The sequence below is a fragment of the Rhinolophus hipposideros genome (genome assembly GCF_964194185.1).
Source record: "Rhinolophus hipposideros genome assembly, chromosome: 17".
NCBI classification, from domain to species: Eukaryota; Metazoa; Chordata; class Mammalia; order Chiroptera; family Rhinolophidae; genus Rhinolophus; species Rhinolophus hipposideros.
In genome coordinates, this window is record NC_138063.1 from 22193087 (window position 1) to 22218378 (window position 25292).

General features: G+C 49.7%; 1 protein-coding gene across 1 annotated transcript in view; it reads right to left on the minus strand.

The window, feature by feature from the left end:
• The window catches only part of ARK2C (arkadia (RNF111) C-terminal like ring finger ubiquitin ligase 2C), a 96993-nt gene that overhangs the window by 13013 nt on the left and 58688 nt on the right, over nt 1-25292 (minus strand). Inside the window, exons 2-3 of the mRNA XM_081079011.1 lie at nt 4564-4879; nt 2953-3063 (exon numbers count right to left, since the gene is read on the minus strand). Coding sequence (XP_080935137.1) covers nt 2953-3063; nt 4564-4879 — 427 coding nt within the window. The remainder of the gene's footprint in view (nt 1-2952; nt 3064-4563; nt 4880-25292) is intronic.

The window sequence follows — 25292 nt, forward strand, 5'->3', positions numbered from 1 at the left end:
CCTTCCTAAACCCAGGACCTGTGAACAAGGGATGATGCTTCTAAAGAAGTCTGAGTCAGGACTTGCCTCAGGAGTCTATGTCCTGCGCCTGTAAGGAGACATCAGCCCCTGGAGGAGCAGTATCTGCCTCCTTTCTGCTGTTGCCACCAGCCTGTGAGAACCAGGCTGAGTTGCGCCAGTGCCAGCGCCTAGTCCACCCTTCAAAGCAACTAAGTACTGAAAGGGGTCACAGAAACCCCCCAAAGGTCTAAAGCCACAGAGTGACCCGGAACAGTGTCCTGGAGATTTCGCATGGACATTGTCTCTATGAGCAACTTTTATCAGTTGTATCTAAACATCAAACTGAACTTTATTTGCCACTATCAATGGCCTTGAAACTTGGAATAGTCTGGTTGCTACGCTGACCCTCCCATTCTTCACAGGGAGCTTGCCCCAAAAGTGCCTCACCAACTTGCAGGTGAGTTCTCACGAGGCTTTGCTGAAGCAGAGCTGCCTGCAGGCGAAGGACAGTAGAAAGTTCTCGTCCTCCACCCACCCTCCCCCATAAGTCCGAGGTGCCTGGAGGCCTCCGCCAAGGCAGGAAGAGAGCTGGGTGGTAGCGTAATGTGCCGTCTGCACTGGGGGGCAGAACTGGAACTGCAAATCTGGAATTGAGTCAGAGACGGAGGAGGAGGAGGATGGAGACACTGGAGTAGTAGCTCAAGGTCAGGGTCAAGTTATTGGGCCTGGGCCAGAAAGGAAACATCCCGGCTGGAAGCAGCTGCTTGGGTAGAATTAAAATATCCTAAAGTAAAGGGGGAAAGGTCAGGACAGCCTCAGTCATGGGGTTATAGCAGCTGGGGTTTCCCAATTCCTGGAATGACCTAGGGCAGAAGTCAATGGTCATGGTTCTCTAAAAGGAATTTAAAGAATAATGGTTCTCTAAAAGGAAAAGGGGGTGGGAGGATTGAAGACACACTCTCCCCACTTCCTTCCTCCCAGGGCTCCTCGCAGCAGGTCAGAGTAGCCCCTCTATAATGCATTTCTTGTCATCTAATTTCCAGACTCCACATCTCCTGGCAGAAGAGGCCTCCCTAGAAAAGAGGGGCTGGATGCCATTGGCATGACCACAATTACAAAAAGCCCCCCATCGCCAGGAAGCTAGTCCTTGTTGGAGCAGAGCTAATTATAAGGGAGAAGAAAGTGTCACCTCCTCCTCTGGAAAGGGCATCCTACTTGGGAAGTGGGGACAGGACAGGCAGAAAGGGCCCAGGGGGTGACCCCAGGAGGGACTCACAGGAGGTCCTCCCAGCGTCTCCTGATGGGGCAGAAACCAGACTCTGGGGCCTCAGTCTTTATGTTTCTTAGAACAAGCAGGAGTCAGGAACACAATGATTGAAATGAGTGAGAAGGCCGGGGAAATCAGACTAAATAAAGAAAGCAGCAAGGGCTAAACACCTGCGCTGCTCCTCTGGATACCTCTCCAGAAAAACTCTCACCTGTGTCACCTGTCCAGTCCCACTTGCCACATTGGACCTCGTGTGTTTGTTCAAACCGCTCAACCAAATGCAAGGGCCCTAAGTGGCTCCGTGTAGCTGGATTGAATTAAATTGAATTGACTTGACACTGAGGGACAGAATTCAATCTAAACTGCAATTAAATTTTCCTGATTTGAATCTGCTAATTAGAAAAAGTCTGGGCTGAAGTCAGCTGCTGCGCAATCTATCTTTTAAGGGAGTGTTGGATTTAACAGCGTGTACCTGAGAACCAGCAGGGGTTGGGGACAAGGGAACATGTTAAAATAACTATTTCCTGCACCTGTAAGTATCTTCAGCATTCAATCAACAGAACTATCCTTTTGAATTATTCCTAGGCATCTAGTCCTAGGTTGCTTCCAAAGCAACCCTTGACTAAGCCCCTTTGCCTGACTAAATGGCTGAGACATGACACAATTGCACGTCTATTCTTTTTAAAAGTCCATCCCTTTTCATTGAGGTTTTTGTTTCTACATTCTTCTTCAAAAACAAAAGCAAAAAAAATTCTTTTTAACCTCAAAGTTGCAAGAATAGCACAAAGAATTCCTGGATAGCCTTTACCCAGATTCCCCAAGGGTTAATGGCTTTACTATTTTAGTGCATTTCTATTCCCCCCACCATCCCTCTCTCACTTACATACATACATGCATACATACATATACATATACTTCTCCATTAATTTTTCTCCTGAACTATTTAAAAATAAGTCGCAGGCATGAGGCCCTTTACCTCTCACTACTTCAGTGACTGCACGTCTTTTTCAAGTGTTTAGGGGTTCGGATCCAACCCGAGTTTAGATCCTCTCTCTCCTGAGCTAGAATCAGAGTCTGGAGACCAAGGATCCAAAACCGAGCAACACTGTGTCCCAGGGCAGCCAAGTCCTCTGCCCCAAGTGCAGGACACTGTGGGAAGATTTCACAGGGGCATCGTGCCTACAACACACCACAATGCCCTCATCCTGTCTCCCAGCCTCTCTCCCCAGTCCTTGCCTCCAACCTGTCTGGCTCTGTCTCCATGAGCCTATGTTTTGCCTTGCTGGCTTGACTTGGCTTTTCTCCGTGGATCCCTTGAGGCTCACCTTCTCCAGGAAGCCTTCCCTGACTACCGTAGCTCCTGCGACTCTTCTTTTTGCCCTTTTCCCAGAGACCACCACTGGTTCCCAGCCTTCATTAAATTTGGAAATGTTTTGTAACTCTGTCCCCACCTCCCCTGCAGGAGCATGAGCACTGAGCCCCAGGCTGGGCTAATTGCTGAGCTAATTGCTGGAACCAAGTCCAGTGGGGGACAAACTGACCCTGAGGGTGACTAGGTCCAGCGGCAAAGGCTGGGGCTTGAGGACCAGGCCTCCTGCACTATTTAAGTGAAGGATACAGGAACTCCATGGATCAGGCAAGACCCTCTCCCCTTCTCCTCCTCCCCAGGGACCCCAAAGACTCACCAGTCAGTGCCCTCAGCCAAATACCTGGGCTGAGGCGTCTGGAGTTGGTGGCCGAAGTCAAAGCTGGGGTGGAGGCGGTGGGGGTGGACAGACACGCGCTCCTGACTCCGCCTGCACCAGAAGGGAAGGAGGGCCCATGGAGTCAGGGCAGCCCAGGGCCAGCCCAGCCCCCAGGAGCTCTGAGAAGGCCCAGCCAACCTGAGCCCACAGCTTATGGAGCAGCGAGCTTTTGCCCCTCTTTCCAAACTTGCAAGGAAACTTCCCACCTGGGCAGCAGCCGTTAACTCAGACATTTCCACTGTCTTCAGCTGCCCACTGTACTGCCTCTCCCTGGCTGTGTCTGCTGCAGGTCACCTGCCCCACCCAGGCTCTCTGTCTCTGCTCCTCCTCATATTAATTCCCTGGTCCTTAGTAGGCTGTCTTCAAGACAGGAATGTCTGCGGGCTCTCCCACCTCTGTGCACCCTATGCTCCTGCCATGTTCTTACTCCTCCATCCTTCTCCACACTCTTCCTAGTTGTTAGATCGAAGCCGCCTCCTGCAGGAAGACCTCCCTGAACACTCTAGTCATGGCGACCTCTCCTTCCTCTGACCTCCTACAATACTTACTTTCTGTCCTAGGCTCCCAACCCCTACAGTCATGGATGTGTAGAGCCTTAGAGATCACCTAGTCCAGCAGTTCTCAAAGTGTGCTCCAAGTACCACTGGGAATCCCTTCATAGGGTTTGTGAGGTCAAAACTACTTTCATCATAATACTATGATGTTGTTTTCTTTTTCACGCTCATTCCCTCACAAGCAAACAGTGGAGTTCATTAGAGAGATTTGCAAATACGTCTTTAAAAAGTTACTCTTCTCACTACATTTATATATAGCTATTGTTTTCGAAACTGTATTGTTGGTATTAACATATAATGAGTTTTTGTTATTTTTAAATGAATTAATAAATATTTCTTAAATTTCTCAGTTTTAATTTCTAATATGGTATCAATTGTCATAACCCATAAACACAGCTTGCTATAATCCTCAATAACTATGAAGAGTGTAAAGTTTCCTGAGAAAAAAAGGGAGAATCACTGATCTAGTCCCACTCTTTCTCTTGACAGTTGAAGCTCATGAGGGGAAGGGACTTGCCCAGGGTCCCACAGCTCCTTCACACCCTCTGATTAGTGTTGTCCAACTTACTCTCCATTTGTTTCATAGCTGGTCTCTCTAACAAGACCAAGGACTCTTTGAGAGCAGGGCTAACCCAGCCATATTCTTTGGTATTCCTTAGGGATCTTGGCTATTAGAACCCGGTGATAAGGAAGCTAGAGGGGACATAAGGCATCTCTTAGTCAAATCTCCCACAATGTGGAAACGTTCATTGCAAGCATCATCCACCACCAGCTACCCAGCTCTTGTCTCTGCAGCTGGGCAGTGTGACAGGGACACCACACTAGCTACCGAGGCAGGCAGCCCATGTAGAGTCAAGAGAGGCCTCAACCTGGAGCAAAAGCTGCCTCCAGCACAGACCCACGTAGTAACTGCCGGCCAAGCCCCGCGGAGTAGCCTGCTGTCCTGCCCTTGGCCCCACCCCGGCCCCGCCCTCACCCCACCCCAGGAAGCACCCACCTGGGATGCGAAACGAGCCTGCGGTGCTGGGCTTCCAGGAGCTGCTGCTGCAGGAGGTATTGCTGGTGCAGGGCCTGAGGTAGGAAGGAGGGACCTGTGACGTCCTGGAACTGCAGGGTGGGCAGCGGGGTCAGCGACTGGTGCAGGGCGCCGCTGTGCTGGTGGGCCTGGGCCATGTGGGGGCTGAGGCCCGGCTGGGACTGTACCGGATGGGCCAGGGGGAAGTCCGGCGCGAGTTGCTGCGGCTGCGGGGGGCCCAGGTGGAAGTGGCGGCAGGAGGTAGCGTGAGGATGCTGAGACCTTTGAAAGGGGGCACCTGGTGAGGCAAGGACAGGGAGAAGCTCCGTGGGTACCAGCACTGCGCCCCTCCCCCACAGACCCCTCCCCCCTTCACGGCCCGGGGACACCCTGCAGCTGGTAAAACTCAAGACCTTCATAAGAACACAATAATGTCATCACTTTTATATCCGTATGGTCATCTTTAATGCTGCCAAGTAAAGGCTCTATACCTTATGTGTTGGAGGAGAGAGGGAGGGGTGCTTTCTTTAATGAATAGATAAAAACATCCTGTTTTCAAAATTAACACACTTGTTAAAGGAGTTTTAAAGTCTCGGAGGCAGTTTGGCTTTCTTGACTTAGACTCCTCCCATGCCACGTCTTTGACCTGACAACCTTTTCTAATAGATGCCACATGGAGAACCCTGAGTCCGGCCTAGCCAAGCTCTGAACTTCATCGAAGCCTTGGCTAGCTGGGACCCAGCCCAGACGGAGCCCTCATTTCCAGAAAGAAAACAGGCAGAAGTTGTTTTCCATGTAGTGTTAAGAAAAAAAAAAAAAAACCAATCACGCAAAATAACTTTTATTTAAATAATAATTAAATAATTTGTTATAACTTTTTTAAAAGCAATCATTTTTAGTTATAGCTGGGTTCAGGCTGCGTTTTAATCAAGTCGCCACTACTTTTCTAAATAAACTTGACCTGGATGACCAGCAGGCCTCACAAATTCTCCAGGAACAAAGATGCCGCTCTTGGCACTGGAGTCCTTTAGGTAAGGCAAAGAAGAGAACTCAGCACTTCAGGAAGGTTTTCAGAGGCTTCCTGCTAAACGTGGCAGGTTTAACGCGTATCTGCTTCTTCCCAAACCTCGCTGATAGGAGAGCAAAGGAATAAAGAGAAGATAAACAGACAAAGACAGAGAGAACAGGAGAAATGACATCAGCAGGCAGCAGATGTCAACAGATTTTTGGAAGATGGAAAGCAGATGGAGGAATTAGCAGAGCCGAGAAATCGGAAACCAAGTGCCTACCGAAGGGACGGTCAACAAGGAGGGGACAGCTCTTGCCACCCATGCTGGACGCGTCAGTGGCTTCTGTAGAAGCAGGAGAGAGAGGAGCTGAGAACAGGGTGGCTGATTATAAGTCTGTGAGGAGCAATTCTGCTTGGGTCTCCTCTCCTTTCCCATGTGGGACACTGACTGCCCCTCCCCTATCCTGGCATCTTATGGGGAAACTGAGCCAGAGGGTCCCCAATAGAGGATGGCAGGACACAGCACCAAACTGAAACAGGGGGCCTAAGCGAACATCTAGGCATGGATCTTTGGAAACCCTGCCCCTTTCGGCCACTTGGTTCTGAAAGCACTATCACCCAAGGGACCTTCCCTTCACCTTCCACAGCCCCAGGCTGGAAACTGGTCCCAGAAAGAACTCGACAGATACTTCTGGTTGGAAGTACCCCAAATAAAATGGCTGGGTCCCCAGCTGACCACTCTATAATGAAGCCCATAAGTTGAAAAGTACACACACACAGGTTTCTGGAGGCTTTTAGTGACCTATTCTTCAATATCAACAGACAGCCCAAAGGTGGCCAGTCTTGAGTAAAATTACAAAGTGAAGAGAGAGAAACTATACCACATTTTAAAAAAGAAAAATGAAATAAACTTAAAGGAACTGAAGTAATGCAAAAAACAAAACAAAACAAAAAAAACAGGAAAAAAATAAACTTCAAAATACTATCATTAATCTCCTCAGAGAAATAAGATGTTGGATCTATTAAACAACAGTTCTTCTAAAAGGTGCAAAGAGAAAATAAGAAAAAGCTCTTGGAAAATAAAAACATAAGAGGCAAAATCTGAAATTCAACAGAAGCATTGGAAGAAACACTGGGGAAATATGCCAGGAAGCAGCACCCCACCGCCCCCACCCCCCAAAAAAAGGCAATAGGAACTAGGAGGAAAAGGATACAAACAGTGAGGGATCCAGTCAGAAGATTCTACAGAGGAAACAACAGAGAGGAAATTATGGGGGGAGAAAAGAAATTACAAAAACTGAAGGCCTGAGTTTCTGGATAGAAAGGACCTCTGAGCGCCAGCAAAATTGATAGGGGAGAAACACCACACCAAGGCATCTGACTATGAAATGTCCAAACAGTTGGTGCCAAAGAGATGATTCTAACACCTTCCAAAGAGAAAGCAAACAGGGGCTACACAAAGGGTCAGGACTCAGAATCACATGAGATTTTCCCAGAGCAACATTGGAAGCTTGGAAACAGTAGATCAAGTGCCTTCAAGGTACTGCAGGGATAGGGGAAGAGATTTTCAATCTAGAACTCTATGCCCAGCCAAACTATTAATCACGTGAGAGAATAGAATGAAAGCCATTTTCAAACATGCAGAGTCTCAAAAGATCAACCTTCTCAGAACCCTTTCTGAGAGAAACTCAAAGAGAGGAGCAAAGCAATAGGGGGTGACGCCCCAAAGAGGTGGGGTTTCCCAAGCACACAGCTGTGTAGGGGCTTCAGCAACCATTTCAAGGGACGCACAAGGGTAGGCACTCTGAGAGGGTATGGCAGGGGGAGATGGAAACAAGAGGATAACCAATAAACTTGGCTGCATGAAAATAGTATTTGAAGGAATTTTACAATTTGGTAGAGAATTTGGTAAGAATTTGTAAAAATGTCATAGAAAACAAGGCAACCAAAAACAATGAGGCAATTATTACCTCCCGGAAGAGAAAACGCTGTGCAAGAAAGTGTAATTATTATGCAATACTTGGTTCAACAGTGAACGATATTTATTATTAATAATAATAAAACAAACATTAATAAACTATATTAGAACAGAAAAGGACATTTCCCTCATAATAAGAAGAAAATAGCCAATAGCAAAATTGCAAAAGCAACAAAGAGATATAAGAATGTATTTAGAAATTTACTTAGTAGTTGATGTATTTCAGGAAGTACATACCCGAAGAAGAGTTGGAAATATTGAGCTTTGGGGAGCAGGACCATGGTGGGCAAGGGGCAGATAACTGCTCTGTCATTAAATGTGACTTATATCAGTGCTATTTGACCTTGTAAATGACGCGCATGTCATTGATAGATTTTTTTTAATGTTTTAAAAATAAATACTTGCAAAACAAAATGAAAATCAAAAGAATTTCTGACTGCCGTCAAGTGAGCCAGAAAAGAATTCTCTAGAACGTTAATTCCCACAAGCATTCTGGATAAGCTTCTATGAGTCCAGGGACTGTGGCGTGAGCAAGCAGGTGAGATGCCCACCCCTAGTCTGATCTTAAAGCTCCATGCTCCTGATCCCCACGAACACATCAAGCCCTCCCCCGGCCATCCACATTAGTCTATTCAAATCTCCAGACACACCGTGCCCATTCCCACCGAGTGGCCTTTGCTCACGCCTCACCGGCTGCCTTCCCCATCTTAAAAGGTCACCTCTCAGCTCTTCTGAAAATGCCTCCCCTGCCCACGTCCTCAGGGATGCCATCCTCCTCTGCATTACTATAGAATGCCCTGTCTGTACCACGCACGGGGCACCTGGCCGTGGCTAACTTGAGCTGTTTCTTCACACTCACCACCCCCAGCTGGCTGAGCTCTGTCTTACTGTCTCTGGATCCCCACGTACCTCGCTTGCAGTTGGCATTTAGTAAAGCCCAGGTTGATTGTCTATTGGAGGGACTGAGGGGAAAACAGGGGCTCACAGGGACGGATGCCGTGAGGCTGGTTGAAATCTGACTGGTTTGAAATTGAGTGGGAAGGAAGGTGGCAAGGAGGGCTTGGGCAAGCCCTGGGTTTTAAAGCTGTGGCTTGGCAAGCACAAGTCAGATGGGGTAAGCCAGTGTCCACCCCCTCGGGCACTGGTGGAGCCTCTCACTGCCAGGAACAGCAGGGGCATCCCTCCCACAAGCCCCTCCTGCCACAAGGGTGCCCACCTGCGAGGGGGAGGTTTCTATGGAGACCCATTAGGAAGAGGACTGACTGAGTCCCCTAGCCTGGAGAGGTGTCCACTCTCCTGCAACCTATGCCCTCCAGTTGATGCACTGGACGGGCAGCAAGAGAAAGGTGAACAAAAGTATCTGTTTGTCCATTAATATTTCAGACAATTTCTACCTGCAAAGGTCCTCTGACTTCTGTTTTGAGACTCTGTACCCCTCCCCTGTCATCTCTATCCCCAGAAGGTTTTAGGTGTCATCACCCTGATCAGAAGGCAATTGAATCCAGGAGCCATTCCTTCAGGGACCCCCACCTCGCCGCAGCCCTGTGTCATGTGGGGTCTGTGAAACTAGCAGGTACTAGCTGTTCTATTTGGTCTCTAAAACCAGAGTGAAGTTCTAAGGATGGGCTGTCTGGGCCCATGACAAGCCAATGATTAGTGATGTCTGAACAACACTTACATCCCAAAATGCCCACATCGATAGACAACCTACAATTTTTCCCACTAGAATTACTCCATTGGGTTAAAAAATGATCTCTAGATGTCCCCGATCACACTATCCATTTATCATATTTACCCAGGGCTGAAATGCCATCAATTGCATTCATCATGAACTAAGTAACATTTTTGGGGAGTGGGGACAAGGACAGGTCTCGCAGAAACAAAGCGCCACTCGAGTTTTTGTAAGACAAATTCGTTTCAGAAGCGTGAAGAAAAAATATGTGCATCTTAGAATTCAGGAAATCCATGCTGACTGTTGGCACCTCTGAGAGCTGGTTGGGAGCAGCACCTTCAAGGGGCAGGGGCATGAGCGAGGGGGGGCAGGCTGGGGAGAAAGGCCCAGGTCTCCTCTGCACAGCTGGGGTACAGGAAGCCCCTGGTGTGGGGCTCGCCTTATGCCCACTTGGAACACACAGGACACAAGAGGTGCTGCTCAAGTGCCAGGAGACTGGTGGCTGATTCGCGCCTCGTGAGAAGGGAGCCTGAACAGGCTGAACAGCTGGAGAGTGGGTGGATCAGAGGACGGAAGAAACCACACAGCCCCACAGGGGAGGGAAAGGTAAGGGAGAAGCAGAGGACTCAGGGGCCTAGGGCTGTGAGCAGGTAGATGGAGATAACAGAGGTAAGTGTGGAAGATTCACTGACATTCGCGTGGCAAATGACAGAGTGGAGATTTTACCAAGGTCTTTTCTGAAAACCAGTCTTCGCTAGGAGGGGGGGTGCAGAACCAGGGAACTAAGACACTTGAAAAAGCAGAGGTGGCAGTGAGGGGACCTCCCAAGGAGGAGAAGGGTGCAGAATCGGGGCCAGAACACCCAGAGGACACAGTGGGCCCATCTGTGGTTTTCTCCAGACTGGGGATGAGGAGCCTGGGCAGAAGCTCCAAGGGGCCAGGCCAAGAAGTGAGAATGCCAGAGACATTCTGAGACAGCAGAACCATGAGGCCTAACAGGCTTCTCCTGAGCTGGAGGAATATCCTAGCTGTGCTACTCTGGACCAACACGGTCCCCCTGACTAATGTAACTTTCAGCCTCATGATTCCAGAGTTGAGCAGCATTGTGTTCAGTTCCTTGAGCTAAGAGAAAAGGAGAAGAACAGGCTGTGTAGTGGGACAAGGACAAAGGTGGGAGCCTGACATCTCAGAATGTCCTGCCCCCCAACCCAGGCCACCCCTGGGAATGATCACCTTCTGCCAGTGGGCGCCTCTGGCACCAGGCTGGCCCACATCCCTGTTGCAAACCCCTCAGCCTACCAGACCAAAGCCACATCTCCCCCGCTGCTCCCAGGGTGGGAACCAAACCCTCCAGGTCTCCAGGGAAGCCAGCCTGGCCGTCCCATCCTCCCCAGGCCAGTTCTCAGGGTGTCAGGTTCCCTGCTGTCACTCAGCTCATTGACCCACCATCACTCTGCCTCACAACTGGGAGCAGAACAGGCATCCGGAAGAGGGCGGGGTGGTGGTGCTGGGATGGCCAAGGAGACTCCCTCCTAAAGGCGCCAGGATGGTGTGGGGAGAGAGGACAGGGGACAGCCAGCTGGCAGGGACCAGGGACCTCACACTTGTCACTGCTGAGTGCTTCTTCGAAGCTGGGGCTAGAGTCACGTATTTCTCCTTTCTGAAAATCCTGCTTTCAGGTTGCAAAGAAAACCAGTCTTTTGAAAAGCAAATTTATGCCCACAAGAGGCCAGCAAGGAAGGCTTTCTGCTACCAAAGAGGCTTTCAGAGCCAGGCAGTTATCCGGTATAAGAGCTCAGTCCTAGTGGCCAGGGTGCCTTCCCTCCCCATCAGACCTGATGGGACATTGGACTTCAGGCCCCAGTTGCTTAACATGTGACCCACAATGACGACAACTGGTCTGACACACCTGCTAAAATCTCTCGGTTGGCTGGGGCCACAGACATCTTCTAGCCAGCCTTCTCATCTTGCTCCGAGGAAGACGTTTGTGAACTGAACGTTGTGACTGCCCCAGAGTCCCACAGCTGGATAGCCCAGACCCTGGTCTCTCGCCACCACCCCCTATTGAGATAAGTGTGTGTGTGTTCTGTTGCCATGTCCAGCACTGAAGTGGGCTGGAAGAAGTGAGAAGCAGGGCAGACCAATGCTGACCTTTGAAATCCGCCTTCCAAATGGCTGCCACATTATCCTAATACCCAATTCGGACCATTCTGTAACCTGACCAAACTCCCCTCCTCTCTCTCTCTCTCTCTCTCTCTCTCTCTCTCTCTCTCTCTCTCTCTCTCTCTCTCTCTCTCTTCCCTCCCTCCTCTCCCAGACCTCCAGGGCCTTGCCTGCCTGTGGGCCTACAATAGCCATTCTCTACCCCCTGGTCCTGCTACCCCACCTCACTAGACAGTTGCACCCTGTCCAACCTCGACTACCCAGGACAGATCTTAACTCTGAGATATAATCTGCCCGCTGGATGTGACTCCTCTATCCATTGGACTTGTGGCATTTGCCTGTGACACTTGGCATTTTATTTGTGGACAAATTTTATCTCCAATAATAAGCTGTAAAGTGAGTGTTTTCAGGGCAAATACCATTCAGTAAATGCCCTTTGTTCTTAGAAGGGGCTTAAGAATTTTCTAAGATGGGAAGGAGGGGGAATGAGAGGAAAATGAGAGAATGGAGGACAGAGGAAAAGAGAAAGAAAGAGGGAGAAAGGTGACAAGAAGACAAAGAGGAAAAAGGAAGGAAGGAAGGAAAAGGAAGAAACACCTCCATTATCTTTAAAAAAAAAGTGTCAAATTATCAGCTGCTAAGGAAATATGGTTCTTCACAGAGTCCTCAAATAGTTGAGCTAAATGAGGCTCAGAGATCACACAGCCTTTGTTCTCCGGATGAGGACCCCATGGCCAGGATGTGTGAGGTGCCTTGTCCGAGTGCCCTTGGGTAATGTCCAAGTGGGGGCCAGAGTTGTGGCCTCCAAAGCCCCAGGGCAGTGTGCTCTCCCCTGGCCTGCCATTTCAGAGTCCCCCGTCCCAGCACCCAGCTCCCCGTGTGCCATATACGTGCACACCTGGTATACACAGAGAGAAATCCACTTGCCCAAGAATGACATGCCATGGCCCTGGTGGTCCCACCTCCCTCCCCACCCCCATCCCTCTCCTGAGCTTCCCCAGAAGGAAGCCAGTTCCTGCCTAAGGAAGTAACCATGAAATGGCAAGAGACGAGCTGCTGGTCCCCATGAAGAACGGTTTTGAATCTCTTCTGGGGGAGATGCTATGGAATGGCCATGGTGAGTAAGATTGCTTAGGCTCAGTCCACCTTGGCCAGTAGCCCCAGGCCTCCTCCCTGGCCTAAGAAAATGCCCAGGGTGAGCCCCAGCTTTATGGGGGAGGCCAAGGTGTTTCTGGCCCATCGGGTGCTTCTGTCTCAAAGCAATTCCTACGGGGCCCCTGGAAATCCTCCCACTTTTTACAGAGTTTTGGTGATGAAAAAAGATGGCAGAAACTTCTGGGGTACTGACACCAGTTTGGGACACCTCATATTAACACGGACACTGGACTCTGATGATGGGACCAGGCTTATGAGGAAACTCGAGTCGTCTGACATGAGGTCAGGTGATAGCTGTAGGCAAAAGGCGTAAGGTCTTCCTGGTAGATTTGGGTCAACATAAGGAAGACATTTCTTAGAATGTCACTTTGTCCTCTAAAGTTCCTCATCATTGAAGGTGTCCGTGCTGAGGAATGTGAACACTGGAGTAGGTGATGGCCTGGAACACATCCAGGTCCCATTCTAAGCTCCCCAGGATACAAACTCGCTGCGACACCTACCCCCTGCCTGATCATAGTTAGGCCAGACTGGTCTATGAAGGCACAGAAACGCTGGCCTGGGTGATGGGGGGAAAGAGGAAGGAGCACGGCAGCAAGGAGAGTGGAAGGCTGAGTACTCAGAGCCCAAGCCTGGAGGCCGGAGCCCAGGTGCAAGGAGGAGATGCCAGTCAAGGCAGGTATCCAAAGACAGACTCCCTGTTCTATTCAATGTATCCCCGACTCCAGAAGCCTCCTCTGCCCGCTGTACTGACAGCTCAGAATTCCATTTCCTGCATCTTCTGAGCCTCCCAAGGGCCCACTGCCTTTGCCAGCCTGGGACACATCCGAGTTCCATGTGACTAGGTAATGCATCATTTGTGATCCAACCATTCAGAGGCAGGATGCTTGGGGAGTTAATACAGGAAAGAGGGGGGAGGGACATGTTGTGGGGAGTTTTGAATGGTGGGACCAGGAGTCTGGGGTGTACTTCATAAGCTAACCGCTTGACTATATACCAGACAAAGCAGAAGAATATGGAGAATGGGCGTTTGCTCAGAACCCAGCTTCCTGAGCCGTCCTTCCTGGCTTTCTTACCTACTCCGGGTGAATTGGTTTAACCTCTTTTGCTCCATTCTCATCAACCCCAAGAGGCCTATTCCCTGGCTTGGTTCCTTGGGCTGCCAGAGGTCTGCTTTCCTCCCTCTCCGTAGTTGGGTTCCCTGACCAACAGAGGACACACAGGGCCTGGAAAGGAAGTGATATGCCCAAAGGGATCCCTTACAGCCAACGACAGCTTTGAGAATGCTTCCCCACGGCCAGTCTTTGATCTCTAATGAAAAGCTCCGCTTCTTCCAAGGAACTGAATTCCCCGCTCTCAAGACACTGATGGGAGGAGACTCCATCCTTAGGAAGCCTGCTGACCCATGGGCCGGAGATAATTACACAGCAAACTTCCAGCAGCAGCAAAGGGCCAGTATTTGGCTCCAATTGCTGTCAGGGACCAGGAGTAAGGCAAGGGAGCGGCGGGGGTGGGGGTTCGGGAGGGTGTCTGGCTAGAAACAGGATGCAATTACAGAAGAAAACCCCTGTGGGTAATGGTACAGTCTTCTGAGCCTCATCCATCCCAGAAGATACCTTTCCTCACAAAGTAATGCCAAATGCCATCTAATGCCGAAGAGGCTTATAAAAAACATTCCCGCTGTAGTCATAGGAGGACATTTTGTGGAGGGCATCTATGGTCAGAAGACCTCACTCCACGAAGGCAGAACCTGGCTCAACTTCAGTCGCTTACATCTCTAGTGTCTGACACAGATCCTAATACATACTAGTAAGAACTTGCTAAAGGAAGGGAGGGAGGGCAAAAGGGAGGGAAAGAAGGAGAGAGGTTGGAGGGAGGAAGGGAGGGAGGGAGGGAGGGAGGGAGGGAGGGAGGGAGGGAGATGAAGTGTTGAACATTAGGAAGTAGCCTCTTGCTAAAAGCCTCAGTAGTATGCAAAACAGCTGCCTGCCAGCATTTAGCACTAGTGGGTTTGCATGGTGGCAGAGGAACACATGTAACTAAAGGAACTAATGTGTAAGGTATTAGGTTGGTGCAAAAGTTACTGCGCTTTTTGCAATTATTTTTAACCTTTTAAACCGCAATTACATTTGCACCAACCTAATAGCTAGACTAACCTGAGAGACACTGCAGACAAAAAGACGGGAATTCTTTCCATGAATATTGGGGTCTAGTTGCAAGTCCAATATGGACCCATGTGGCCCAGCACACGAGATAGTCGGTACAAATCACAACCAACTAACCCATCAGTGGTTTCTGACGCAGAAAGAACCCTCCTCCTGCCAGACCTAATGGAGGAAGGAGAAGTCTGCCCTGGGAATGGTGTCGATTGTAAATCACACGTAATTCCTCGTAGGTTATGAGTTCAGATATTCTTGACAAAGACTCAAGTAAACGTTAATACAGCGATTCCCCAAGCCCCAACAACTTTCACAAAGTGGTAGGGCACTCACATTAGCATTGCCCGGTACCCCAAACAGGCTGACCAACTTCAGAAACCCATTTCAACGAGGACTCTTCCCAGTGAGGTTTGCAGAACATTCAGGCCACTGACATAAAGGACCTGTGAGCACTGTGGATGGGCCTGAGGGTAACACCAGTCCTCTGCCTCCCTTTCTCCCGGGAGAGTTCTCATTCTCCTGACCGCAAGTTCTCCTGTCCTCCTCTGCCCTGCTCCAAGTCTGGCCCTCACGCCCATTCACTCTGAACTGCAACGGAGAAAAGTTAAGGCAGTGGCTTTTCTCAGGAGCAGTTATGTTTTGGCAAGATCACATCATAAAGCTCTAATGGTGGAATTTCAGACAGCAGCCAGTGGGTCTGGGCACTGTGGGAGTTCCCGGCCCTGCCATGCCCCTGAAATCAAATTACACCAGTGGGCAGATATCCACTGGCTTTCAGAGGGAGCCAGAGGCAATTAAATTAGATTCCCAGCCATTACTACTCATGGGCATCTCAATCTAACACCCTGGGGTAGAGTGGTGTGTGTGTGTGTGTGTGTGTGTGTGTGTGCACGTGTGTGTCAGAGACAGACAAGACAAGGAGAAGGGAGTGAGGGAGGATGCTGGAAGAAATATATGAGGGAGGAGAAAGAAAGGCAGGAGAGAAGGCTGTAAGAGAGAACAGGAAGGGAGATAACAAAAGAGAGTGAGGGAAGGGAGAGGAGGGAGGGAAGGATGGAAAGGAGGGAGGGAAGAAAGGAGGAGAAAAGGGAGGGAAGGAGGGAGAGGAAGGAAGGAAGGAGTGAGGGAGGGAGGGAGGGATGGGAAGAGGAAGAGAAGGGAGGAAGGAAGGAGGGAGGGGAGGAGGGAGGGGAAGAGGGAGAGTGGGAGGAAGGAGAGGAGGGAGGGGAGGACGGAAGGAGAGAGGGAAGGAGTGGAGGAGGGAGGGAGGGAGGGAAGAGATGCCTGGAAAAGCAGGGCTATAGGTATCGCAGAACTGACAGCTCCCAGCAACAAAGGCCCACCTCAAGTCACCTCAGGTGCCTGTCAGCTCCTCACCTGTCCCTGGCTTGGCCTGTGACTGTGCCTGCCTCCCCCTGCCTGACTGGCCCTCCCTGGGCAGGCTTGGGCCAGCTGTGCCCTTCTTCACTCCGCTCATTGCTTTGTATCTTGTATAGTTATCAGTCCAGGTCATTATCCTTTCAACCAGGTCACCCCAGCGAGACTGAGAACCCCATGTGCCTGCTCCCATGGAGGCTGGCCCTGGGCAAGCCCGAGGGAGAGCAACTGAGGCCCCCGACTTCGTATCTTTGGACACGGCCTTCTGATGTGCAAAATGAGCACACAGAGCGTCACCTGCTCACCTGGCAGGGGTCACTATGGACACACCTGTAAAAGTGCCTTACAGAGGACAAATGCTTCTACTGTCCCCTGGGCCCTGCCCAGTGCTGGCTGCAGAGATGGGGCTCCAGTAACACCCACTCCTCCCAAGTCTCCTCTCTCCCCATCAAGCCCTAAGCATGGTCTGGGGTGAAATGCCAGGCAGGGGAGGGTAGCCAGGGCACCCAGCAATAGGCTACCGCAGGACTCCCTGCCAAAGCACCCTGGTTGGCCTCCAACTCCTGCGATGAACCAGGGACCAGAGAGAGTCATGAGGCAGTAATAGCAGTCCACCAGAGCCAAAAATTCTCCGGGAGGGAGTCAGTGCTTTGGATTAAGCATTTCCTCTCTTTCTCTCTCTTTCTCTCTCTCTCCCTCCTGCTTAAGATGCAAACACCCCCAAAAGAGCAACACAGTAAATCCCTAACATTTAGTGTGGATGAACTTGCAAGGCTTTCTGTCTATCGAGAGAGAGTGGGAAACCATGGAGATGTTGAGTGACACGGCAAGGCTGGGAGAGACAGACTAACTTGATCCCCTTCACAGCCCTACCCCAGCACCCTGGGAATGAAGACAGCCAGACAACACATCTTTTCTGAGTCTAAAACTATCTGGTCACTTGCATTTGATTGGTCAACTGCATTTGATTTTGAACCTGACTTATCCACTCACCAAATATTTATGGCATGCCTACTATGTGTTAGGCTCTGTTCTAGTTGCTCGGGGTGCAGCCACGAGTAGCTGTCAGAAATCCTTGCCCTCATGGGACTGTGGTCAAATTCTGCACCGTCCAGGGTAGTCACCCCACGTGACTGTTCAGCATGTGAAATGTAGCTAGTCCAAATGACATTGGCTGCCAGGATAAAATAGTCACAAGAGTTCAAAATCTTAGTAATAAGAAAATAATGCAAAAAAAAACCCCACAAAAACGAACAACTTTGCAAATTACTTGCATGTTGAGACGACACATTTTGGATATGTTGAACTAAATAATGTATATTATTAAAATAAATGTCACCTATTTCTTTTTACTTTTTTAATGTGGCGGCTAGAAATGTTTTAATTATATATGTGCCTTACATTAAATTTCTATAAGATGGCACTGGTCTAGACAATAAGTAGATATATTAAAAAATACAACATTTATTGATGATGATGATGATAAAAGCTCTGGAGCAAACTGAAGCAAGGAAGGTGATGAGTAGGGGGAATGTCTTTAGATTGGATGATGATGGCGAGGGGAGCCTTCCCTGAGAAGGTGACTTCTGCATAAAGAGCTGAAGGAGCATGAAGCTATCAGGGGAACAGCTTTCCAGGCAGACAGAACTGCAAGTTTCACGGCCCTGTGGTGACAGCATGCCGGGCATTTTAAGGAACATCAGAGACCAGTGTGATTGGAGCAGAGTGAGACGGGGCAGTGGTAGGAGTTTAGGTGAGATAGATACTGGCGATTCAAGGAAACAGATCACACAAGACTTCAGGGATATTATAGGATGTTGGCTTTTACTATGAGCGAGATTAGGAGCCAAAGGAGGGTATCTGAGCAGAGAAGCCACAAGATTTGACTCACTTTGGCTGCTGTGTTGAGAAAAGGCTATAGGGATAAGAAGGAAGAAGCAGGGACCAAGAGAGAGGAGATGGCTTCTTGAACCATGGTGGGAATCGGACAGAGGGAGGAAGAGGTAATCAGATCCAAAATATATGTCAAGGGTCTTGGTGACCAGATATGCAGATGGATTGGATGTGGGATGTGAGAGACATCATCTGTATCAGTTCACATTCTCAAGGAAACACGTGGACCTGTGGGTTTCAAGTCTCTGTTGCTGTTGTGGATGAAAGCTCTAGGAAATCGAGGTTTAACTGATCGGTTATTGACAAGGACCCCAAATCTTTTGTCCTGAGCGACTAGATGGATGGTGTGGTTGATGGTTTGCAAAGTGGCCCCAATTCCTCCCTTGTGGGCATACACACTCCTTGCAAAGCGACTTTGCAGCTCCTCCCATCAAAAGGCAGGATCTCTTTCCCGACCCCTTGAATCTGGGCTTGGCCACATGGCTGACTTTGGCCAACAGAATATAGCGGAAGTGATATCATGCTGGTTCTGAGCCTGGGCCTCAAGAGACCTTGCCCTTTCCACTCTCTCGGACCCCTGCATCTATCCTATGAACAAGCCCCAGCTAACCTGCCGGAGGATGAGACCACGTGCAGCAGAGATAAACTGTCCTAGATGAGACCATCCGGGACCAGCTTGTCCCAGCAGACCATAGATATGAGTGAGCCCAGAAAAGACCAAAAGGCCTTCCCAGCTAAGTTCTTTGAGCCTGACCCAAATTATCAACCCACTGAATTGTGAGCTGAATAAATGGTTGTTGTCATAAAGCCAAGCTTTGGAATGGTTGTTATATAGAAAAACTAAACCAAATCAATGGTGTTGTCCTGGATTGAGGTGCAGACTCAATTTTGAGATATGTTCTCATTGTTTTGAATGTGAGTCTAGAGAGCAAAATGCTTGTTTTCTCTCCCTGCAACACCCAAAGCACCCTTGGTTAAAGGCTGGATGAACTCGGGGTACTCAGGGCGCACTTATTGCGTGGATGGCTGGATAAATGGATGGATGAATGACTTGTTAATTCGCTCTCTAAGCACAAGCCATGTCCCTGAATCACCTTTCCCCTGACAAAGCCAGAGAGCTTTAAACGCCTCTGCTCTCTGCCTGTTGCCCCCTGGAGGGTTTGCAGTTAAACCTCGATTTCCTAGAGCTTTCATCAGCGATAGCAACAGAGAATTGAACCCCACAGTTCCGTGTGTTTCTTTGAGAACGTGAAGCACTGATTTTTAGCCTGTGGTGACCTTCCACACCCAGCCTTTTCCCAGCTGTGCTGGCAAATAGACAAATCAATTGTTTTGAGTTTTCCCTCCTCTCTACCCCATGACACGTTAATTAGCAGGGAAAACGCCAGCAGCAAAGTCAAAAAGTCTGAGGGCCATCCCCACCCTGCGCAGCCAGCTGGTGCCGCACTGGTCATCCTGACTCTTCCATCCAACATTGGTGTCCATTTCCGGGACTTTGGGCACTGTTTCCTGCCTTCCTGCTTGTCTTTCCTGTACCCATGTGCTCCAGGTCCCCCAGGAACGCCACTCCGGTCCCTCTCTGAGGCTGACAGTAATATCAGCGAATCACATCATGGCTTACAAAGCAATTCCCAAATTCAGCCACACAACCACCGGCACAGGGAATTATGGAAACAATTCCCAGTTTAGACGTGAAGAAACTGAGGCTTACTTAGAGGGTGAGACAGACTTACCTAACATCACTTGGCCCAGGGCTAGGAATTTGGAGCCTGGTTCTCTGACTCCAAGCCTGTCTTTGTTTCACTGTCAGCACCATCAAAATATAGTCTTGAGAAAGGGCCAAGTACACTGAGGGGGGGCCTCTTACGCAAATTACTGGTGAGGTTGCCATGTGAGGTCTTACATGGGCATCTGACGGGTGTCGGTTAAACTCTGGCCAAGGTCATCCAGGCCCAGGTGAGGGGGCACTTTGAAGAGACACGGGGGCGCTCCCAGGCCCGGAAACTACTCCTGTCCCCATCTCCTCAGCTGCAAGTGTCATCTGAAGCCAGTGGGTTGTCCATGAGCCAAGACTAAAAGTCCGTCTTGCCAAGTTCTGAAGAGGCCCCACAGGACTTGTGGGTTATATCAGGCCCTGGTCCCTCACACATTCTCCTGCAGCCCTGGTGGAAGTGCATGCTCCCCTTTTGCAATTCTGCAGTGCACAAAATTAAGATGTTTATTGTGGGCAAAATGGCCCCTGATGAACCTAATACGGCCTTACATGGCCATTCCCAGCTACCACTGCACCCTCCTTGTCCACTAGGGCAAGGAAGCCATGAGGAGCAAGGGACTCCACATGCTGCGTTTGCCCTTCTGGAGTGTGAAAAGTATGTGTGTGCGTGTGCCTGTGTGTGGGGTGAACATGTGTGTCTGAGTGTGTGTGTGTGTGTGTGTGTGTGTGTGTCTGCACATGCTCATAACTTAGTATCTACAACCTATCCCATCACTTGCTGGGATTAGTCAGATTAGCCTGTTGGCGATACCTACGCACAGTCCTGATTCCCCAGGTCAGTTACTTTTCATTAAATACGCTCTATACCCAACACAGTGTAGGGGAAGTAAGGTATTTTCCCTCAGGGAAGCAGTGGGATACATCTGCCCGGGGAGTCAGGCAAGTTGCATTCGAGTCCAATCTTAGTCACTCATTTGCTGTGTGGCCTTCGACAGGTAGCCTACCCTCTCTGACCTGCAGCTTCCTGACCTACAAAATAAGCATAAGGATATTGCCTTCTCTACCTCCAGGGTGGTCAGGGATTCGGATGAGATATACAAGGGTAAGGTGCTTTGGAAATTATAATGTGACTTATACAGATGAGGTCTGGTATTAAAGATGTTACAACAAACATTTATATGAGAGGAATCGGAGGATGCCGCAACAGCTTAAATTAAAGTGTGTGGTTTATAGTGTATGTGCAGCAAAAGTAAATATGCAGAGGATTTCTGGAAGGATCCGTGAGATCTGCCAACAGTGGTTCCCCATGAGGGCAGAACCTGGTGGCTGGGGGGAGGGGAGGGAGGGGAATGTCGTCTTCTCTGTATATATATACCTTTCTGTAACATGGGCATATGTTATAGTGATTTTTAAAATATACTGAGTCATTTTAAAAAATAAAATAACTTTAAAAAATAACTACTGCAAAATGGAAAATACCATCAATCTTCAGTTCTGCTCCTTTTCTCATTCTCCCGCCTCCTCTACCCCAGGTCCCAGGGCCTCCCACAACTGTCTCCACCTCCTCTCCCCAGATTTCAACTCTGCTTCTCTCCCCAGTTAGAAGGTAAGGAAACGGAGATGAAAAGACAGTAAAGAATCTGCTATTGCCTGTCCACGCTGCAGGCTTGCACAGGCGGATCTGGGTTCGGGTCCACAGAGCTCCTCTATAGGACTCCAAAGCCAGAGTGTCCTCTGACCCCACTCAGAACTTCTTAGAAAGCCAAAGGAAGGCGCCTGCAGTGGTGTGAGCTCAGGTACTGTGGGACAGTTTGAGCAGACTTACTTTGGGGTGGCGAGGGTCTTCCCAGGACCCCTCAGATGTCACCACATATCTACTTCTGGATAAGGCTGGGCTTGCGTGATGCTGCTTTATAAAAGTTGCTTTGGGAGGGAACTTGAGAATCAGTGCCCTTGGAAAGGGTCAGGGCAGCCTGCCTCATTCTAATCCCACTCTAGAAAGAAGACATCCTGGGAGGGTTCCCAGCTCGCAAAGTTTTAACCAAACAATTTTGAAAAGTGAGGTCAAGACCTCTCACCTGAAGCAACAAACTTTAACAGAGTGCCACCGAGCCTAGCACCCCCTGGCTGAGATGGGCGGACGCATGGGACAGCTTCTCAAAGAGGGGACTGTGTTGTTTGAAGTTGAAGCAGCCCTCCTTCTTTACATCCAAGGCCTCGAGAATTCCGGGGTGTTTTGAGGATCTTCGTCACGTCACAGAGGATTGCCAGTGACCTTGGCCAGGAGCTCCCCTTTGGGCATTTGTGTTCTCATCGATAACAGGGCACAGTGATTCCTGGCCCATAGGTGTGACATCTGGAGCACAAGAGGTGTTCACTCTGTACTGGCTGCCAATAGCATCTCCATTTCCACAATAGCTCCAGCCTGAGGTGGCCTTGTCCTTCTCCAAGAGTGGGGGTAGGGGTAGTCAGGACCACCAGCAATTGCCCTTCCTGTCTGCTCTGGGTCCCCGGGAGGGGAAACATTTTATAGCCAACCTGCAGCTCAGAGGCCCTTCAATCAGAGGCTGCAGCTGCTGCGGGGGAGCGGGAAGAGGAAGTGCAGCAAGTGAGAAGAAATAGACAAACAAGGCAGCCTCCTCAGCAGTGTGGCTGAGCCCTGGCCCCCCTGGAGCCCTCCCCACCACCCGGGGCTGCACGCAGCGTGGGGCTCAGCTCCCAGAGGGACGTTTGACAGGCAGGTACCTGCTCTCTGCTCTGACTCCCACTGTCTTCAGAGCCTGACAGGCAGCTGTGAGCTGCTACCAAGAGTCAAAGACAGTGGCAGGCTGCAGGCAGGCAGGGACATGTTTGCCTGCAGGCTTAGTGGTGAGTCTCTGGTGCTGCCAGGCAACCAAGGGACCAGAGCTGTGGGCCCGCCTCCAGCCAGCTGGGCAGCCAGCCCAAACCAGCACATGTCCCTTCGACCCACAGTCCCTGGAGTCTAGCCCTCCCCAAACCAGAACATGTAGTGGCAAGATTCATGGGCAGTTGTCCAATGTGAGATCTGATTTTGAAGGATGGGGGTGGGGAAATTTATACCCCAGCGGGGAGGGGGTTGCTTCTGGATTCCCAAGGCTCAGAGATGAGCCATTCTCTCCTACTGAGCTTGAGATCTGCACTTGGGGAAGAGAGGGCGGCTAAAAATAGTATGACTGACTTGAATACCTCTGTTCCCTGCCTGCTGCAAGTCAGATCCAATTACTCTGCTGACAAGAGGCTTTTAGCCCAGGGAGCCGGCATCCTAGGTGCCCCTCCAGGGGGCTGGATACCATGGGCCCCCAGCCCCTTCTCTTAGTGGGCATCTAAGGGTCCAGGAGAAAGGGGCGTAAAGATCACACACGTGGCCCAGCTCCAGGCCATAATTCGGACATGTCCAGCTACCTGGCTGAATCTGGTTTCCTTGAAGAGCCGCCCCCCACCCCCGCCCCTTTTGCTCACATGGGTGAACAGCCCCGAATATCTGACCCATGCCTGAGATTCCACCAGTAGTTTCACTCCTCTGGAATGTGAAGACTCATTCAAGATTCACCACTGAGATCTAAGTGGCCCTCCCTGGGATGGGTACTTGATCTCAGTGGGGACACAATAGAATGTCAATTCCATGAGGCAGGACCTCTGCTGCCTGGCTCACTGCCGATACACAGCAGGTACTTACCAAATGTGCGTTGAGATTAATGGATCAGGAATAAAGGAGATTTGGCAAGAAGATGCCCATGGCTCCATGCAACCCCCTCTCAATGGCAAGGGTGAGAAATAATCAACTGACCCAGAAGCACATGTCCTATCAATGATGGCCACATGGCATCAACTCATCAACAAAGGCCAAGCACAACGGCCCTTAGGAAATCTCGTCTCTTTCCTTTCTCCAGCCAACGCCACTGCAGTTATCTTTCAGCAAACTCGCCCAACCCAAAGGAACTTGCCAATGAATCTGTTAAACCAGTAAATGCTAGAATTAGTGCTCACTCTTGCAAGGCCTCAGCCCACCTGCTCCACACAGCGGTCCGCTCCTTGCTACTCTGGTTCTCTCCCTTTCTTAAACTCTGAAAATTATCAGATGTTCAGGAAATGCAAACTAAGAGAGCTGTCATGGGGGGCAAGGGATGGAAGAGGGTACCTGAATCCACTGGGCATGTTTTGCCTGTGTTGTTTATGACACTTGTTACTTTCCACCCTACGTTTTGTCACAAGGAGGCTTGACTTAGCCACTTTCTCGGGGTGAAGGCAGGGTCTTAGTCGTCTGCCAGCCACACACAGCTAGCACCTAAACACACTGGTGCTCAGGAGATGTTTGATTAATGAATGTATGTGTGTGTAGGGTCCTGTAAACATTACAAAGACACAGGTAAAGAATCCAGGGATCATTTGCTGCCATGTTCATTAGCCTAGACAACTAAGGAAATGACACATCAAGCAAGTTCACCATGTGCCATACCAATGGCACATGGGAGGACCGAGCACCACTTCCATTCGCTGGATGGTGTCTATACTTTCTTTGTGACAGATTTCCATTTGTTCATTTGTCTTGGAGGCCCCCCTCCCCATCAGCTATGCCGATGGATGGTTACGGGTGATAGCTTTGAATGTTTCCACTTACGGCTCCAGGGCACAACCAAGATCTAGGCCCTACCAGCGTGTTCCTGGGGTGAAATTGCCACCAAGTATCAGGAGCCTTGGTAAACTAAGTGTGATGATCCTTCAGCAGAAGCTGAACAGTGAGTTTGCCCTTCAGTCTCAATGCCTAAGGGGTTTTGACCTTCACCATAACACACACAGCTGGCTGGCCTCCTTCTCTTCTTCCTCCATCCTGACCGTGGGAAGCCAGGTGTGTGTACACAGAAGTTAGAGTGATGACAGTTGTTGGCACGTCACTGGTAAAACATTGAACACCTGGAGCTCTCTCTCATTCATTCATTCATTCTCATTCTCTCTCTCTCTCTCTCACTGGGGTTAGCTGGAGAGCAGAAAAGCAAAGTGCAAGGAAGGGAGTGAGAAGGCCAAGCCCAGCTAAGCATTTGATACCATAAAAAAATGGGGCAGAGCAGGACTCTGACATCATGTAGCCTTAGAGGTAGAAGGTGTGTTAGAGGGACTGCCAAGACTTCCCACCCCTCACCACATAAGTGAAATAGCTGAGCCCACAACTTGGCAGGAGCATTATAATGTGGTACAGCCTCTACAGAGAGTAATTTGGCAATGGCCATGAAAATCATAAATGTACAACCCCCGTAAACTGGCAACTTCTCTCGGCATCCTACAGATACGTGCACTCAACTCCATAAAAATATATGTACCAAGTGTACACTGTCATTTGTAAGTGCAAAACACTGGAAACAACTGAATGTCCATCAATAAGGGAACGCATATGCAGGGAATATTGTGCAGTCATGAGAAAGAAATGTCTGTGATCTTTAAGATGCCTTGAAGTGAAGAAAGCTAGGAACCTGAAAGGCCCTTCAAGGACATCTACTCCGAATCCTTCACTTTTTAAATGGGGAGGCTAAGACCCAGAGTGAGGAGTGACAAAGTCACCACGCTGGCCCTTAGCCTCC